General features: G+C 26.6%; 1 protein-coding gene across 4 annotated transcripts in view; it reads left to right on the top strand.

Annotated features, from left to right (window-relative positions):
* The window catches only part of LOC136969555 (ciliated left-right organizer metallopeptidase-like), a 39,304-nt gene extending 22,697 nt beyond the window's left edge, over nucleotides 1-16,607 (top strand). For 3 of the 4 annotated variants that reach the window (XM_067263770.1, XM_067263769.1, XM_067263768.1), the window contains 10 exons: nucleotides 1,729-1,871; nucleotides 3,461-3,535; nucleotides 4,841-4,943; nucleotides 5,022-5,091; nucleotides 11,515-11,620; nucleotides 11,727-11,798; nucleotides 11,889-11,996; nucleotides 12,078-12,171; nucleotides 12,248-12,548; nucleotides 15,591-16,607. In XM_067263770.1, coding sequence (XP_067119871.1) covers nucleotides 1,729-1,871; nucleotides 3,461-3,535; nucleotides 4,841-4,943; nucleotides 5,022-5,091; nucleotides 11,515-11,620; nucleotides 11,727-11,798; nucleotides 11,889-11,996; nucleotides 12,078-12,171; nucleotides 12,248-12,548; nucleotides 15,591-15,741 — 1,223 coding nt within the window. In that variant the 3' untranslated portion in view covers nucleotides 15,742-16,607. The remainder of the gene's footprint in view (nucleotides 1-1,728; nucleotides 1,872-3,460; nucleotides 3,536-4,840; nucleotides 4,944-5,021; nucleotides 5,092-11,514; nucleotides 11,621-11,726; nucleotides 11,799-11,888; nucleotides 11,997-12,077; nucleotides 12,172-12,247; nucleotides 12,549-15,590) is intronic. The other variant, XM_067263767.1, reaches the window with a different exon arrangement.
* The last annotated feature ends 2,062 nt before the right edge of the window (nucleotides 16,608-18,669 follow it).

Here is an 18,669-nt window from a genome sequence, read left to right as displayed (position 1 = left end):
ATATCTGGTTTATTGTACTCAGAAAATAAGGGTTAAAGTTTAAGGATGCCTATCCTTTTAATTGGATGTGGCCTCATGCAAACATGCTAGTTTGTGTATCAAGAAGTGCCTATAGTGATGCCAGGTTTGGCTACTTTTTTACTTTTTCAAACAATCTCCAACAGAAAAAAGAAAATTATTGATTTATTTTAGCTTTGTTTTGTTTGACTGCTTTGATATACTGCTCCACATTTCAATGGCAAACATTTTCTCCTTTTCATTTTGTTTGATTTGAAAATCATTTAGGACATTTTGTTTTTTTTAAATAAATTTTATTTAACTTTATTTAGAAATTCTGATTGCATATTAAACCTTAACTCCGTAAATTATACAGCCTTGACCCTGAAAATTGTTAATATGAATTTTCGATAAACTGAACCAACTACTGTTCCCCTAGCGATTCATATTAACACAAGTTGACTGTATATAAATTTTAATCATTTTATATATATTAATCATAATCATTATATATTGTATCATATAATAAATAATTAACATATTATAGCATATATAAGATTTAATTATAAATTTAATTTGTATGTGTGTATGTAAGTAATTTAAGTCTCATTCATTTCTAATAATAATAATAATAAATTATAAGCATCTAATCTTTGAACATAAACATTTTAAAAATTTATAAACCTTTCTATGGCATAAAATAAAATAAAGTAAATGAATGACATAAAATTGATGTTCTATTCAAAAATCATATATCATTATATATAAAATCATATATATATATACACACACACATACATACAAAGGATGATTTTTAATTCACACCAAACTTTAAACTTTAATAACTTTTCAACTATATGAGATAAAAAGGAAATTCAAAAAGCATATTATACAAAATTTATTGCCATTTATTGCTAGGTTTTCAAAATGACTACCTTTGCTCACAATAATAGTTTTTAACTGATTTTTGAAACATTCAATAACTGTAATAAAGGTCTTTCTTGGAATCATTATTATTTCTGTTTTTTTTATTGTGTCTATCAACACTTCAATAGTTGTATGAGCATTGTAATATACTCTACCTTTAAGATAGCTCCATAAAAAGAAATCATATGGGTTTAACTTGGGGCTACAAGGTGACCGCTCCACACCACCAACATATTTTTCATAATCTGATCAGATTACATGCTTCTCAAACATGCTATAAAGGGTTTTAAACACTTGCTTTGTGTGATGGGGTCTTGTACCATCTTGCATAAACCAAGCAAGATAATGTTTATCCCCAATAAGCATTTTGGGATAAAACTTTTTTCAATAATTCAACATATGCAGCAGAATTAATGTTCTTTTTGAAGAAGAATGGTCTAATAACACTGATAGCACACCAATTAGTATATTGATAAATCACCAATTGGAGAATTAGAATTTTGATGATACTTTTTACAATAAACACATGTTGTTCTAAAGTGGGTGCCACAATTTTGAAAATACTCTTAACATTAATCAATCATTGTACTATATAGTACTTTTTAAATTTTATTTCTGTCTCATTCAGGTAAAAAGTTATTAAGTTTTGCATGAATTAAAAATTGCCCTGTATGTAATATATGTATGTACAAAGATTAGTTGCTTATGATATATTATTATTAGAAATGAGATTTGATTTGTTATTTACAAATACACATAAAAGTTAAATAAATTTATGATTTCATGCACTATATTCTCTTTTAGGAATCCCTTGTTCAGAATGGAAAAGGCCTGTCATAACTGATAAACATAATGTTAACAGACTTTCATTACCAACTGTTATTAAAAAAATGCAAGAACATTTTGGTTGTGATGATATTAATTTTGGTGCTCCTTTAGGAACAAAGGTATTTCCGTTTTTCTTCTAGAATTAGTAAATTCTTAAATGTTGAATCATTGTGAAATAATAAATAAATATATATAAATATGCATAATTTTCAAGTGATTTTAAATAGATGTTTAAATTTAATCCATCAACTAATATATGATATAAAATTATTAAGTTGATGTTTTCAATTTTTTTTTGTTTTTTGCAATTCATTATATTTCTTGATGATAATTCTGAAATTGATATTTTTTTTTTTTCATGAAATGATTTTGTAGAATTGGATTCTTTTTTTTAAGTTTCAAACGTTACTTTTTTTTATATCAAATTTCAATAGATTATATCATTTTATATTAATGAATCTCATCAATAAATAATAAAATCATTGGTTTTATGAATAATCAATCATCAATATAAATCATTTTCATATATTAAATATAAATCAATATGTGAAAATAATAGATTATATGAATAATACGAAAAGTTTAGTTTTGTTTTTATGTATTAATGTATAATTACGTATATTTATATATTAGTTAATTAAATTTAGAAAAAGTTAAATTAATTCTTTTTGTTTTTTCCACTACACATTGGATATCGGACTATTTGTTTTACATACTATTTACTTCATTTAATAATGTTGTTTTGTTTTCAGATTTAAATAGTTCTACTAAAAACTATTTCTAATAACCTAGTTTATATGTAATAACGTAAAGTAAAAGTAAACTCAAAATATTTTTCTATATTATTTAAGACTATTTCTCTCAATAACAAATTTCATGTTGTAACATGAAATTTGTTATTGATATATTTTATATTTCACACTTTTTGAAAGAACACATTGATTGTCACCTTTGTAAAAGATCATAAATTAGTGATAATTTTTATGATTTTGTGAATTGAAAGAAGCAACAAAACTAGGATCCTTATTCTCACTTGTAGTGTTGAATTGATATTCTCAGATTAGCATTATTATTTATGAAGCAAATGAATGTATTAATGTTTAATACTAGAATCTGTTTATTTTCAAGATTATAAAATTATTTAATAGTTAAAAGAAAAAAGTGGCATTTGCTTACTGAAATTAAAGATAATATAGGAAGAAATGTGAATTACATTTAAAAGATCATTATCTACTAATAACACTATATGTTGCAATGTACAGTGTTATTAGTAGATAATGGATTTTCTTTTGATGTCTTAAAGCAGTTTTGCGCATTACATTTCAATGTTAGATAGTAGTCAATGCTGTTATATAAATTGCTGAAATATTAGTAGTAAAGATATATAAATTAGTTTAACATAATTTATAACATAACAGAAATAATTTTATAAATTTATATTGCAGTTTTTTTAATAATTTTTTTGAAGATTGAAAGTTTTCCAATAGCATACATTTGAATGCAAAGTATTTTCAGGTTTAATTTATGAAAGAATTTTTTTAAAAAAACAATGTTAGAAATATATTCTGTATTATTAAAGATTTCTAACAAACATTTGTTCTAAAATTGTATTTCAAAGTTTAATTTTAATTCTTAGTTAATCATATTATAAGGATATTAATCTGATATAAAATTATTATATATAATTTATTTTCATTATTATTTTTAGAAAAATGGTGAAATTGATTCTCATTGGAATTCTGTGATGCTTCATGGTAGCATTATGTCTCCTGATCTTACATTTGTAAGTAGCATTTATAATAATCAAACAGCAATATTTTAAATTATTAGCATGTGCATATGAGATTACTTAAAGTTGATTAGTTTTTTTTAAGTGTCAGTTGAATTATAATCTCTTGAAAAAAATATAAAGTATTAATCTATATACACACACATTATATATAATGTGTGTGTGTGTGTGTGTGTGTGTGTGTGTGTGTGTGTGTGTGTGGATTAATATTTGCTACAGGTTCACTACATTAGTGGGTGCTTTCCAGTAGTTGAGTGGATAAAACCTCTGAACATTGGTACTTGGTTATGAGTTTGAGCTTTACCAGTGGCCTGACTGCATGGAATTTTTTAGGTTTTCTTCATATGTCTTATATCTAAATAGAGCCCAGTTTTCCCATAGAAAGCCCACCTGGGAGACACTCCCCCTTGGTAGATTATCCACATGTTGCACTACCTTCTCCCAACAATCATATCAAATCAAGTTACATTAGGGATTGTTTTAAATATAAATTCACTATTTATAAGTTCAATGCCTTATAGTATTTTTTCACATCAATGCACCTTGTACATTGAAAAAATATAATAATAATATAGTCACATGCCTAAACATTTAAAGCAGGAAGAAGTCAGATTGAATTGCTGGAGGAGCAAAAATGAATTTTTAGTTGGAAAGCTTAAATTCCTTTCTTGGAAGATTGTGTGATATTCAAGTTTAAATGCTATGGTTGGCTTTTCCTTGTTCTATGTTATATTTTCTGGTACAGCTGTGCATCAATGAGTTATATCTTTGTTATATCTTTGTTCTTTATTCAAATCTTTGTTATATCTGATATACTGCTTTGTAATATCTGAACATTTTAGTGTATCTTTAATATTGAAGATCGAAGGGATGGAGAAAAGTTCATATGAACTGATAATCCATAACAACTGAAGCCTACATATAACAAAGCTTTATGTGGGTTTGACTTTGTATTAAGGGATCAGTTCAAAAAGATTGAAACTTAGGTCAAGATGCATCACAAGATGGAAAAACTAATAGTTTTTATGACAAAACTTTGTTTCTAATGAATATTTCTATAGTTATTTTTAGTTTTTTATTTTATTATAAAAAGTAATCAAACAAATATAAAGTTATAAATATTAAAAGTAATTTAGTAAGGCTCTTTAAATATTTGTCAATAATGAACAATTAATCTAATTATTAACAGATATTTAAAATTCTATAAATAAATTAGGGAAATTTATGGTTAATTTACAGAATTTTATTCATTCTTGATTTATTGTTAATATACTTCATTAAATTTGTTTTAACTTTCAGGCAGATTATATTTCTGTAGATCCTATTAGTGCTGCTGTATTTGCTGACAGTGGATGGTATCAAGTTAATTTTTCCAATACAGATGGGTATTTTTGGGGGAAAGGTATTATAAAGAAATGCACTTTTTTTTTATATGAATTTATATTTAGATATAAAATAATAAAACTTAACTAAATTTTAGGTGAAGGTTGTAATTTTGCAGTTAAAGAAACTTGCAGTGCTCTTGATGATAATTACTTCTGTAGTATGACGTAAGTATTCTAAATTGAATTTAAATATATAAATTTAGTTTTATGTTAATGGATTATATTTTTGATTTGGTTTGTGTTAATTGAAATATCAAATACATTATTATATTTGAGAGTTCAATATTACTTCAACATACTAACCTTAATCAGATGTATGATCTTGTAACATCTTATTTCTTTTCTGACTTATTCCAGTATATAATTACAAAGATTACCTTATTGATTTATAATCTAGAGAATTTAAATGTATGAAATATTTAATTCGGCATATGAAATATTAGAATCTCAATGAATCAGAACTTAGATTCTAATATTTTTACACATTTGGATTTTAGAATTCTTATGTTTATGAATCTAAAAATATTAAATAATTTTATTAGCTGCAAAATGTTGTTGTGAATTTAATCTTTAAGATTAAATTCACAACAACAGCTTTATACCTTTTTCTTTTAACATATTTAACAAGCATGTCATTTGTTTATTTTGCTTTAAAAATTTAATTCATTTATTATAATATGATTCTTTTGGTTTTTATATTGTTAATTAATATTATTAGATATTAACTATAGAATAAAAATTTGTTTTACATATAATAGTTTAATGAAGCTCCCAAATAATATTTTCATGCATGAATTTTTTATCTTCATTACTAAATTCAAATTATGCTATTAGAAATTAATTTTTTTTAAAAATTTACTTATGTCTATATAATTAAATCAAAAATTTGCTGCTTATATCTTAAATTGGATGAAACTAATCTGACATTTAAAAAAGAAATTACAAGATGTTTATATATAAAATCAAATATATAATATAATAATTTATTTATCTGTTTTTAGTAAATATTAATTTAGAATAAACTGTCCTTATTAACATTTGAAACAAATCATAATTTGAAAAAATACTGAACTATTTTAAAAAATCATTTTGTTAATTATCTTATTCAACATAATTATAATATAATTATATAGACATAAGTTTTCGTAAAAGCATTTCTCTTGAATTTTTTAAACTATTACAGAAAATCTTTATTAATTTGAATTCAGATAGTTCGAAATCTTGTTAATTGATAACGGTACTATTTCGTAAGTACTTCGTAACCAGCTGGGGGATATAGAAGTTCACATGTTAAGGAATTCAATTAGTTTGAAATATGGCTGCTTTAAAATTTGAAGTGAAAATTCTGCCTGAACTGTGATATGTATGTGTTGACTCATTCATTTAGATTGAAGTACTTCCATACTATCAATATAAGAGAACATCAGATCAAGAATAACTCTAATCTGGTCAAGATGGCTTTGCTTTTACAATAGCTCATTTTGGTGATACCTTACCCATCAATGGGTTTTTTTTCCTCTTATCTCATAAAATATGGCTGGGCAAGATTGGGCTACAAGTAGCAGATTGACAAATAGAGATAATTGTAGGGTTATAGGTTACTAGATTTGGATGACTTACTACTTTTGGACTACTTTAAAAATAATTTGGGCTACATTTCGGGGTATTCTACTTTACTTTTTATGAAACCTGTCTGGCAACCTGTGAGGTTCTCATTGGACACGATATTTATCTGCAGTTTATATTATTATTATTATTATTATTATGTTGGGTTAAGTGAGATATACTCGGTTAACACCGGTGGCTGTGTACTATGCCGGACCAAAGTCAAGGCATAGTAACCAAAACAGAAATTAAAGAAGTGTATCAGTGTGTGTGTGTCTGTATTCAGGAATTTTCTCACAATATGACATGTATTCAATATAGTGGCTTTCTGCAGTGTGATGTATGTGTTTCTATTCAATTCCAATGTGCCCAGGCTTTTGTGTAGTATGTGTGGTATGACACCTGTAGAGGAGAGAACAACAGGTACAATAAGCACCCTATCCATCCTCCACAGATGCCTTATTTCCTGGGCGAGTTCTGTGTACTTGCTAATTTTTTCAGTGCATGCATTTTGTATATTGTGAGTGTTTGGAATGGATATGTCTATAATGTATGTGATTTTATTGTGTTTGTCAATGAGTGTGATGTCTGGTCTGTTGTGGTAAATTGTTTTATCTGTGATTATGGCTCTGTCGTAGTACATTTTGTGCGTGTTGTTTTCCAATACTGTCTGTGGGATGTATTTGTAGTATGGTTCGTGGATGTCTAATAATTTGTGTTTCTTTGCAAGCTCTTGGTGTATTATATTTGCTACTTGATTATGTCTGTGTAAATAATCTGTCTGTGCCAAGAGCTTGCAACCAGAGGTGATATGTTGTATAGTTTCTGGCATGACGTGACATTTTCTGCATGTGTCATTTGTGAGTGTTGCATCTTTGAGTATGTGTTTTCTGTAGTTTTTAGTATTTATGACCTGATCCTGTATGGCAATCATGAAGCCTTCCGTCTCCCCAAAGAGGCATCCCCGAGCTAACCAGCTGTTTGACGCAGTTTTGTCAACAAAATCCTGGGCCAGATCATAAGGATGCCTGCCATGGAGTGCCTTTCGAGCCCACGATTGCTTAATGGTGTCTATGCTTTTTATATGTTGTGTTGTGTCCATATGATGTGAGTGTAAGTTTAATGGTGTGTTATTTGAGTCTGCTAGAGTTACTGCTTTATGTAATTGTGATGTTTCTTGTTTTTTGTAGAAAAACTCTCGCAGTGACTGTATTTGTTTGTAGTGAAGGTTAACTATGTCAATCAGGCCACGTCCGCCATCTTTACGTGGAAGGGTTAATCTTTCTGTGGCGGATTTAGGATGATGTTGTTTATGCTTAGTAAGTGTAGTTCTTGTTTTCCTTTGGAGTTGCTCGAGATCAGTGTGAGTCCAATGTATAACTCCAAAAGAATATGTGAGTACTGGGATGACATATGTGTTTATTGCTTTAACTGTGTGTTTTGCATTTAACTCTGTTCTGAGAATAGCATTTAACCTACTTTGGTATTCTTTAATTAATCTTTGCTTTATTTGTGTATGTTCTGTTAGTTTGGCCTGTTGGAATCCTAAATACTTGTAGAACTCGCCCTCTTCCATGGATTCAATAATGTCTCCATTTCCAAGTGCAAAATCTTCTTTCTTCAGGATTCCTTTTTCTATGTGAACTGTTTTGCATTTATCTAGGCCAAATTCCATTTGTATGTCCTTGGTGTATGAATGTGTGATTTGTAGGAGTTGATGAAGTTGTTTTTGTGTGGATGCATAAAGTTTTATGTCATCCATGTACATGAGATGTGACAGTGTAAACTGTGTTGTTTTTTCGTGTCTGATATTGTAACCATATTGCGTGTTGTTTAACATGTTGGATAATGGGTTCAGGGCTAAGCAGAACCAGAGAGGACTCAAGGAATCTCCTTGAAATATTCCTCGCCTAATAAAAATTTGGTTTGTTTGTATGGAAGTGTTACTAACCCTGAGATGTAGTGTTGTTCTCCAGTGCTGCATAGTGTTTTGAAAGAATGCAATGAGTGATGGATGTATTTTGTACATGTGTAGAATATGTAGCAGCCAACTGTGTGGAACACTGTCGAATGCTTTTCTGTAGTCTATATATGCCATGTGTATGTTTCTGTGTTGTTTGTGTGCTTGCCGTAGAATGACTGAATCTATGAGTAACTGTTCTTTGCATCCCCTGTGGTTTCTACGACAACCTTTTTGCTGTTCTGTTAGAATGTTGTGTTCTTCAACGTGTTTGTATATTTTGTTTGCGATACAGGATGTCAATAATTTGTAGAGTGTTGGAAGACATGTAATTGGTCTGTATTGTGTGGGGTCTGTGGTATTGTTGTTTTTAGGTTTCATGTAGGTGATGCCCTGGGTAAGAAAATTTGGCATGTCTTGTGGATTGATGATGATGTGTGTTAGATGTTTAGCTAGTTCCTGGTGCAGTGATGTAAACTTTTTGTACCAGAAATTGTGAATGTTGTCTACACCAGGTGTCTTCCAGTTGTGTGTTCTGTTAACAGTGTATTGGAAATCATGTATGCTTATTTCAACACAGGGCATAGTTGGTATGTTGTGCAAGTTTCTGTTCTCCTCCTCGATCCAGCCTGCATCAGCATTATGCGTGACAGCACTGGACCAAAGAGAAGACCAATATGTTGTGAGTTCTTCTTCTGTTGGTGTGCCACTGTGCTGTGTAACAGTGTTTGCTTTGTTATTGATTTGTCTGTAAAAGAGTTTTTCATTGTTTGTAAATAATTTATTTTGTTGTTTTCGTAGTGTACATGTTTTGTATCGTTTGAGTCTACGTGCTTTGGCAGCAAGTTTTTGTTTTAGTGTATCAATGTATTCTGTAATGCGTGTGTTGTGATGTTCATGTTTTGTGTGTGTTTTTATTTTCTTGAAAATGTTTTTGAGCTGTTTCCTTAATTTGGGTGTTATGTTGTTTTTAGCGTATTGTGTCAGCTTGCCTAATTGCTGTCTAATGTCATTTATTTGTGTTTCTATTCTTCTCTGCCAGGCAGGCTTGTGATAGAATTTTGTTTTCTGTGTGTTTGTCTGTGATTGTACTTTCAGCCCATGGTGTGTCACTACTGTGACTGCTCCAGCATACACTAATGTATGAATGTCTGCGAGTGTAGAAATTGAATGAATGTAGTGTGGTAGTAAGTGAGTGTTTACGTAATTTAGTGTTTTTCCTACTTCCTTTGACGTGTTGATTTTTGGTATTCGTGGTCGTTGTGTGGGATCTGTGCCTGTATATTTAGTGAGTGTTTCCTGAAATATATGTGAGAGTGTATTAACTAAATCCATGTCTATGTTATCAGTGATGGATGAGGAAATGTCTGTAGTATCATTAGTGGTAATTGTTGTATGTGTGTTATTATCAATGCTTGTTGCTGGATTATCCTGACAGGTTACATGATCTTCATTAATGTTAGATGTTTCTGTCTGTTGATGTATTTGATCAGCAACCTGTTGTTTGATAAGTTCAAGTGTTGTTTGTGGAATAAGGTTGTTGTGTATAATTGTTCTTTTTTGATCAACAACCCTTTGTTCGGTGACAGTGAGGTGAGGATACTGTTGTGTGAATCTATGGTGTAGTTGTTGTCTGTATGCTGTCATGTTTGTTTCGAGTTTTGTGATGGTGTAGTAACTACGGATGATAAACTCGTTCATTTCTACTGTCCATTTCATCCGTTGGCGTGGTTTTCCAGCCTTTGTGGTCTGTGGATGCATTGCCACAGAAACACCAAGGCTGGGTTTGTTCCTCACATCTGTTGAGGGCATTGCAGTAGCCATGCTTGGGCCGGTGCTGCTTTTGCCACCGGTAACCAAGGGAGACTGTGGCCTATTTTTCGAACGTGAGCCTCTGCCTAACCCACGAACGCGGACCTTGTTAACCCGGGCGACGTCCGAGCCGGTATCACACTTTGATCTAGTTATTACCATGATGAATATCTCCACAGAATGTGGGCGTGGTCACTCTTAGCTTCATTTCTCCCCATAGACCTTACTGGCATGGGTGTCCCTACCAGGAGCTTATGCTCCAGCCTGCATTGCCCTATGGATCAGTAAAAATACTGGGCTCTCCCACCACGACCAGGTGGTGACCACGGGAGAGTTATTATTATTATTATTATTAATTATTAATTAATGAAAAATAGCATTCTACATATGTAGCCATATTCTGTTTCATTAACAAATTACATCAATTACATGGAATTTGTATATTGTACAGAAATATATTAATTTTGGATACCTCAAAATTCAATAATTCAAAGTCACAATTATTTTGTCCCTTGAATTTCAAATTAATGAGGATTTCCTGTATATATATGTTTCAAAATTTCTTTTGAAGTAAAAAGCAATTCCAATTAAAATAATAATTAAAAAGAATTTTTTTACAAGAAGTTTAACAGAAGAAAACACATAGCTTCTTCTTGTTTATTTTATGTCCTTTTCATACTTCAGAAACAAATGGTCTTATGGCAAAGTCAACTTTTTATTATAGGCTCTTATCCTCTTATCTGCCTCAATACGTAAAACATGTAAAAAGTTCTCTGTCCTGACTTCAAAACTATTTTTACTAATGTTTAAATTAATATTTTTGAATATAAAAGTTTTAAAAATAATTTGTGTAGCAGATGAAATAACTAAACTTTACATTCATTATATAACACTTTTGCAGCTATATTTATTTCATTAATAATTTAAATAAAATATATTTTTATATGATTTAATAAAATCTTAATTTCTTTACAATAAGTATTATAATTTTATGTTATTCCTTTCTTTTCAGAATGAATTTCTATAAAATAATTTTAAATTCTTACCTGATGATATATGGCAACTTTGAATCAAATAATTATTAAAATAATCTGTAATGAACTTAAATTTTTAAATGTCATAAACAAAATAGTTTCTGTAGTCAAATCTAATTTTAGAACTATCTTATGCTAAGATTTTTAATGATTAAAGTTTTATACTAATATTTTTAGTGATTATAGAAGAATGAAGGGATGTGATTATTTACATTTAACAGAAAGTTATTGCCATAAAATTAGTCAATGGAAGAAATGTGGCATTTACAAGCCTAATTCTACTGTTAGTTGTTAAGTAATATTTTTTTTATATAATATATTGATTTCCATTAAATTTTCTACAGAAACATTTAATTATTATATTTTAATATTATTTATTTATTTAATAGAGTTATTGTAAAACAGCTGTATATACAAATGAAACAATATCAGCATGCATTTTATTAATAAATGAGAATAAAGTAAGGAGTAAATAAATGTTTATTATTAAATATAATATATTTAAAATTTATTTTATTATAAATGAAATTTGACCTTTTTTTAAATTTTAGTCAAACAGCTTCTGTGGAATGTATAAATGTTTAGAAAATGGTAGTTTGAAGATGTTTATAGATGACTTTTGGATGGACTGTCCACAAAAAACTAAACTTACTATTGAGGTTATTTAATATTTTATTTACAATTATAATTTTTATAAATTAGGTTACATAGTAATGCTGAATTAATTAATTTCTTTGCAGTATTATGGAGAAAAATATAATTTGATTTGTCCAAATTGGGGTATTATTTGTTCAACAAAATTTAGAAAGAATTTTATTGAAAATGAAGTATCAGGTTTGTAAATGACATGATTAACTTTACATAAATGTTAATAATTATTTTAAAAAAATATAATTTTTATAATTTCTAGGAAAGTTGGATGAAATAGAAATAGAAATATATTTTAGTTTAACAATAATGGATGAAGTATTAAAAATGGGAACAATAGAAGAATTGCATATAGCTTCTTTAAAACATTTACAATTAGGAAGTAAAGTTGATATTATTCCCCAATATTCAAAAATTGTAAGAATAGAAGATTATTATATAATGAAAGTAAATGTAATATCAACTAATGATACACTAATAAAGTCACTTAAAGAATTTGTTATGAATGGGAAATTTTCTTTTATATTTAAATCCAAACTAGAAGTTTCAGCTCTTGGCATGAGGTAAGTTATTTTCATCTGTAATTATTAAATATTGATTTCATTCTAAAAATTCATATTTTCTCATTCTTTCTCTGTATTTCTGTTTTATGTAAATTTAAGAGAAAACAAAATTTAACTTGTTTATTTGAATTATAATATTTTCAAAATTGCGTTTTAATAAAATGAAATAAAATCTCATTCACATTCAGAGTACTTTTTAACCTTTTTAAAGTATGACTTTGTTCTCATTTACAAATGAAAATTGGACAATGCTGTATTTGCCTGCTTGCCAAATTTGTTCTTAGTTCTATACTATTGGATAAAAAAATATTAAGAAGATATAACCAATAATTACAAACTTAAAATATATATTTAAACATATACTTAATGTAGAACTATATCTTTATTTGTACAATACATCCGCATCCACTTTAATTGTAAATGAGAGATTTATCTTGATATTATAAGTCAGTCATATTTACTCCAATTAAAAAAATCAAATTTTAGTGATGATAAGTTATTTTAGAAATTTTTTCCCCAAATTAAAATTTGCATACAAATAGTTAAATTAATTTGTCTCTCTCTTTATAAAGACATAATATGATTATTTTGTAAAACAACTTGTTACATACATATCCAATTCTTTCATAATTTTACTTTACCGATCTTTACCTTTTCAGTATAAAAACATACTAGAATGCCACAACTATCTAATAGACATATCTTAATTGTACTAATACGTTGATAGTTATTTGATTGGAATTTTCTAAACTGAAAATATTTTCTTATAGAATTTTTTAAAGTGACGACTATATTTATCAATAGTCATTTTAAGAATATGGCTATAATTTCAACTCCTAATTCATCTGTGAAAATGACAATATAAAGTTGAAGTGATGAAAATATTTTCACTGCTTTTGATATCTGTTGTACTAATATTGATTATAATTAGTTTTTTTGAGTTAAAAGCTATCATCTAGTTTAATAGCTTAAACTTTGAGTTCAATTATTGAACTCAAAGTTTATACTCTAAGAATATCTATTCAAAATTTCAAGTTCTTATCGCAAGCTATAGTACACATTCAATTCATTTAAATATATTTTATCAATGGCCACTAAAAATGGACAGTCAAAATATTTACAAACTTTACAGTATTATATCTATATAACAATAGGACCTTATTGCTTGTGGAGTTGTCATATTTCATAACTTTGATTTGGTATTTGTATCTTGTTCATAATCACTTTTAGATAATCTGATTATAATAGCCTACCATGTTCATTTAAACATGTAATTCATTATACTTCTTTGTTCATTGTTTTCATAATTCTTCTACTAAACACTATATGAATATGAAACATTATTACTGTACAAATGCTATTAATATGTTATATTGTTAATGTAAATATAACTTTAGTATCTTTTTGAAAAATTAATGTTTATACTAGCCTCAAATTTTTTTGTTTCATTTAACCATCTAAAAAGTAGGAAAATTTAATTCTAACAATTAACTGTTATTTTTTGTTATTAAATTTAAATTTATAGAGCTTAATATTTTCCAAAAACTTCATCTCTAAAATTGTGCCAAAATGCATATCAAATTATTTGCTGAATTTTGTATTCAAATGACAGAAAATTGTCTTTATTTAACCTATTGATGGGCTCTGAACATTTGATAATGATCTATAATAATAATATTTATTATTTTATTTGCATTAAGGCAAACCTTGTTACAGGGGGTTATTTTTCAGTAATTTAATAGTATACATTTGTTATTCAACATTCATCCAATATACATTTTCTTAAAGATTATAAGTGATGTCAAAATGTACTACCATGTGATTATTGTAACATTTGTTTACATTTAAATATTTTACTGTGATTTACATTATCATTAGTAAACATTATTTGATTTCTATTAATTTTTTATTTATATTTTATTATTATTTTATATTTTATTTTATATATTTTTTAAATTCATTAGCGATTTGATTAAAAAATTTATTAATTCTATACATTTGATTTAACATAAGATTGTTTAATTTAGTTCTATAATCTTGATTTTGTTTTGTACATATTAGTTCCTTAATTTCATATTTTTGATGGTATTTATTTAACTAACCCTTCACATTCTCTTAGTAAATGGTTCAAAGAATTGTCAGTTGAGTTGTACCAATAACATCTGTCTTTGGTAAAATCAATATAAGTATTATTAATAAACAGTGAATATTTATTTATTCATTCATAATTGGATTAATAGTCTTTTTATGTTTGATAATGATTTATCTGTTTTATTGTATTTTGTGTGATATACTGATAAAAATACATCAAATATTTTTTAATTAAAATACATTGACAACATTTCATAACTTAAAATCAACATTATGAAAACATTTTTATTTTGTTTTAAATATTTTATATATTGTTTTTGCTCAATAGTTACTATTAATAATTTATCAATATATTATTTGCTTTAATTAATAAAATTATTTAATATTATACAGATAAATAACTTTGATAAGCCCTAAAATAAATAACTGTTTAGGCTAGTAGAAACATTTAATGAAATTAAGGGCAAAAAGCAATAAACAATACAGATAAATGTTTATATTTTAAAATATTTTAATTGTGGAATGCTAAAACTGACAGTTTTTTCCTCCCTCTCACTTTTATTTAAATTTTATTTAAAATAACTTTGTGTTAACATTCTAGTTAATATATTTTAATTTTTATAAAAGATAATATTTTAGATTACACTCTTCTAAAACTAAGTTACTTAAATATTTTTCTAAGTGATTTATATTTATTGACAATTACATTAATGCAATACATATTAAATGTATACAATATTTTTTTATTTCTGTTAAATTAATAATTTTATCATTTAAAACTGCATAAATTATCAAGATAAAAAATTTTAAGATTTTAAATACAATTAGCTTAGAGAGTTACTTTTCAAACTCAATTAATTTATTTTATATTGTAATAAATAGCTAAATTTTATTATATTAAAATGCTTTTAAGATATTGATAATAAGTAAGAGTCAACCTTTCTTTTTCAGAATCAACGAATCAGTAAAAGAAGGCAATGAAGCTATTGAGGATTATTTATTATTTATTATATTAGCTTTAATTGTTATAACAATAATGATTATTGTAGCAATAGTATTAGGTTATTATCGTTACAAAAAGTGGAAACCACCTAATAACTGAAGAAAATACTTTGAAATTATATATATATAATGTACATACATAAATATATATATTTGCTCATTTTAAAAAAATGCATAACTGTGAGATTTTATGAATGTTAAAGAATCTCTCGGTTGAACAACTGTACAATATGATAATTTTATAAACTATTAGATTTTGAAAATTAATATTTCCAACTGTACAAATATTTTCTAATTTTGGATGTTTAACTTCTAAAATTTTTTACCAAACAGTGACATAGCTACCATCTCAGAATTTTTTAGTCTAAGTTGCAAGAATGATTTGTTATAATACTCATTATTCAGATCTAAAAATATTTAATAGTAAATGATTAATTATTATTATTATTATTAATTTTAACTTTTAACTAATTGCGTAGATAGTTGCTATGTCCTGTTCTTGGGATTATAAAAGTAAACATATCAAAATATGGTTGTTGCATAATTATATTTTTTAGATTTTTCTGTGTAAATGATCTGTTTTTGAATTTTTAAATAGTTAAGTACAAAAAGTATTATTGTAGATCAGTTAGAGGAGTAGCCAAATTTTTTCGAAACTTTTTCAAATGATTATTTTTATTATATTATTGATTGTTTTGTTGCAGATATTTGTTAAAAATGTGCATCTGAAATTTTGAAATAATTTTAAATATTTTATTTTTGTAATTTATAATTTTTCCTAAGTCAGATAACTCAGCAATAAAAGTGGAATGTATATTATAAAAACAAAAAATTTATTTAAATAAAATATTTTGATCCTAATTAAACTTTATAAAAGTTAACAAAATTTGATAAATATATTACTTCATGAGCTTGTAATTTCATTGAGCATTTAAGGATGCCTTAATTATATTTAAATATTGTAATTCAAATCTGTTCTTAAATGAAACAGAATCTTTTCATCCTTAAAAATCTTATTCTTTTTACAAGAAAGTTTTAATTGAGTGTTTTTTTTTTTCTTTTCTTTCAGAACTTTCCAGGAAAAATTTGATTAATAAAAAATGTGTACTTTTGTTCTTTTCTTTTAACAGTGAAATGATAAGTTATTCAAAAAATATATAACAAACTGGTTTGTTAGATTAAGACAGTCACTTTAAGTAAGATAATCTCACCTAAATATCATTTTAGGTTTAGGAAAACTAAAAATTTCACAATATAATCCTGTGTAGTCCAAAAGGTGTTCTAAATATGTATTATGATTATTATATTTAAAAAAATAAATTTACAGAAATGATAGTATTAGAGGAGATGTTTATATATTTCTGATGTAACTTTGCAGAAATTAAAGATTTTTTTCACATCCTTGAACTAGTTGAATTCTAATGACAGAATGACTCAACTAGAATCAGTTTAATTACTCTGTTTAAAGAGTGACTTCCATTTTCTGTCTTTTCATGATTGGTTTATAACAGTGATTCTCAAACTTTTTCGATCCACCGCCCCCTTTGTTCCATAAATTTATACCCAACGCCCCCCGTGTGAGAAAGGATTGGAAATATTCTTAGGAAAACTTTTCTATGAATCTCACACTTTGTGCCCTTACCGTACATTGTTCTCGACATCTGGAAACCATTAAATGCAATGCTTCCTCTTATCCGTTTGACAGAGGAAAGGGAACTTTTACCTTTGATCACCGTTCAGTACCCTGCCTCCAGCACCCCCCTAAATTTACTCACTGCCCACAAGGGGCATTATCGCCCACTTTGAGAAACGCTGGTTTATAACATAATTTTCAATATTCATTTTATTATCTTAATTTTCAATAATGATTAAATTCATGTCATAATCATAATTATATATATATATATATATATATATATTTTTTTTTGCATAAAATAAACACTTTTTAAAATAGTAATAACACATTTGACAAATGCTTTTAGTTTAATATTTTCCATTTTTAAAAGATGGATACTTTTAAATTTAAATCCATAGATGCTGATACTTATTTTTAGGAATGTGGTTTTTAGACCATATTTAATTTATGGTTATATTCTATTTTGGATGACTTAGATATAGAATTAAAAAAGAAATCACAGAAATATAGAATTCTCTCTATTTTGACATTGCTTTTGCATATATTTTTGTAATATATCCTTTAATCATCTTACATAACATTGTAAACTTTTATATTTTTGTGTAATGTAGGAAAGTCTTAAATATTTTTCATCATCAAAAAATTTATTCTAGTAAGAATTTTCATAAAATATTTAAACATTCATTGTATAAAGAAAAATTCTCTCTTATCCAAATTTGGATTAATTTATTATATCAATTTCTATTACAGTTACAGTAAATATTAATTTTCTTTTTAAATGATTTACAAACAGCATCTGAATATTATGACTATAATAAAGTAAAAATTTACTGACATATAACATCAAAATAAACCAGAATAAAGATTAAGATCACATACTTCCATTCTTTATAATGGAACTTTTAACCTTTTGTTCAGTTTAATGTTGTGTTTGAGTAAATTTGTAATTAATTTAATTCAATAAGTAAAAGCATGCTTTTCAAATATAGTCCAAACACAGATTTATTATTTCAAAATAAAATATTTAAGAAAAGTTGAATATTTTTCTACTTTATTTCAATAATTTCAAAGTATCAAATTAATTTTCATTATAGGCATACCTTGTTAACATTGTATGCTTATAATCAAAGGTACAACAGGTTATGTTACAGACCACAGCAGTAAGATGAATGTCATTTTAAAGCAAACCCTTTCTTCATTTACCAGTGTAAGTAAAAGCCTAAAATTGTGTCTACCCTATCATTTTATTAAATGTGCAATATCACTAGATCTGAAGAAGTGCAAAAAATAATAAATAAGGGTTTCTTTTTTTTTAAGAGTAAAGCAGGTGCTGTATTAGTGAAGTGTTTTAAAATGAAATAGGCCTGTACTATGTCAAAAAAAGAAGAAAGT

The sequence above is a fragment of the Centruroides vittatus genome, unplaced genomic scaffold (genome assembly GCF_030686945.1).
Source record: "Centruroides vittatus isolate TY-2023 unplaced genomic scaffold, ASM3068694v2 contig_18, whole genome shotgun sequence".
NCBI lineage: Eukaryota > Metazoa > Arthropoda > Arachnida > Scorpiones > Buthidae > Centruroides > Centruroides vittatus.
Note: the sequence above shows the minus strand (reverse complement) of the source record. Positions and strands in the feature narration are given on the sequence as shown.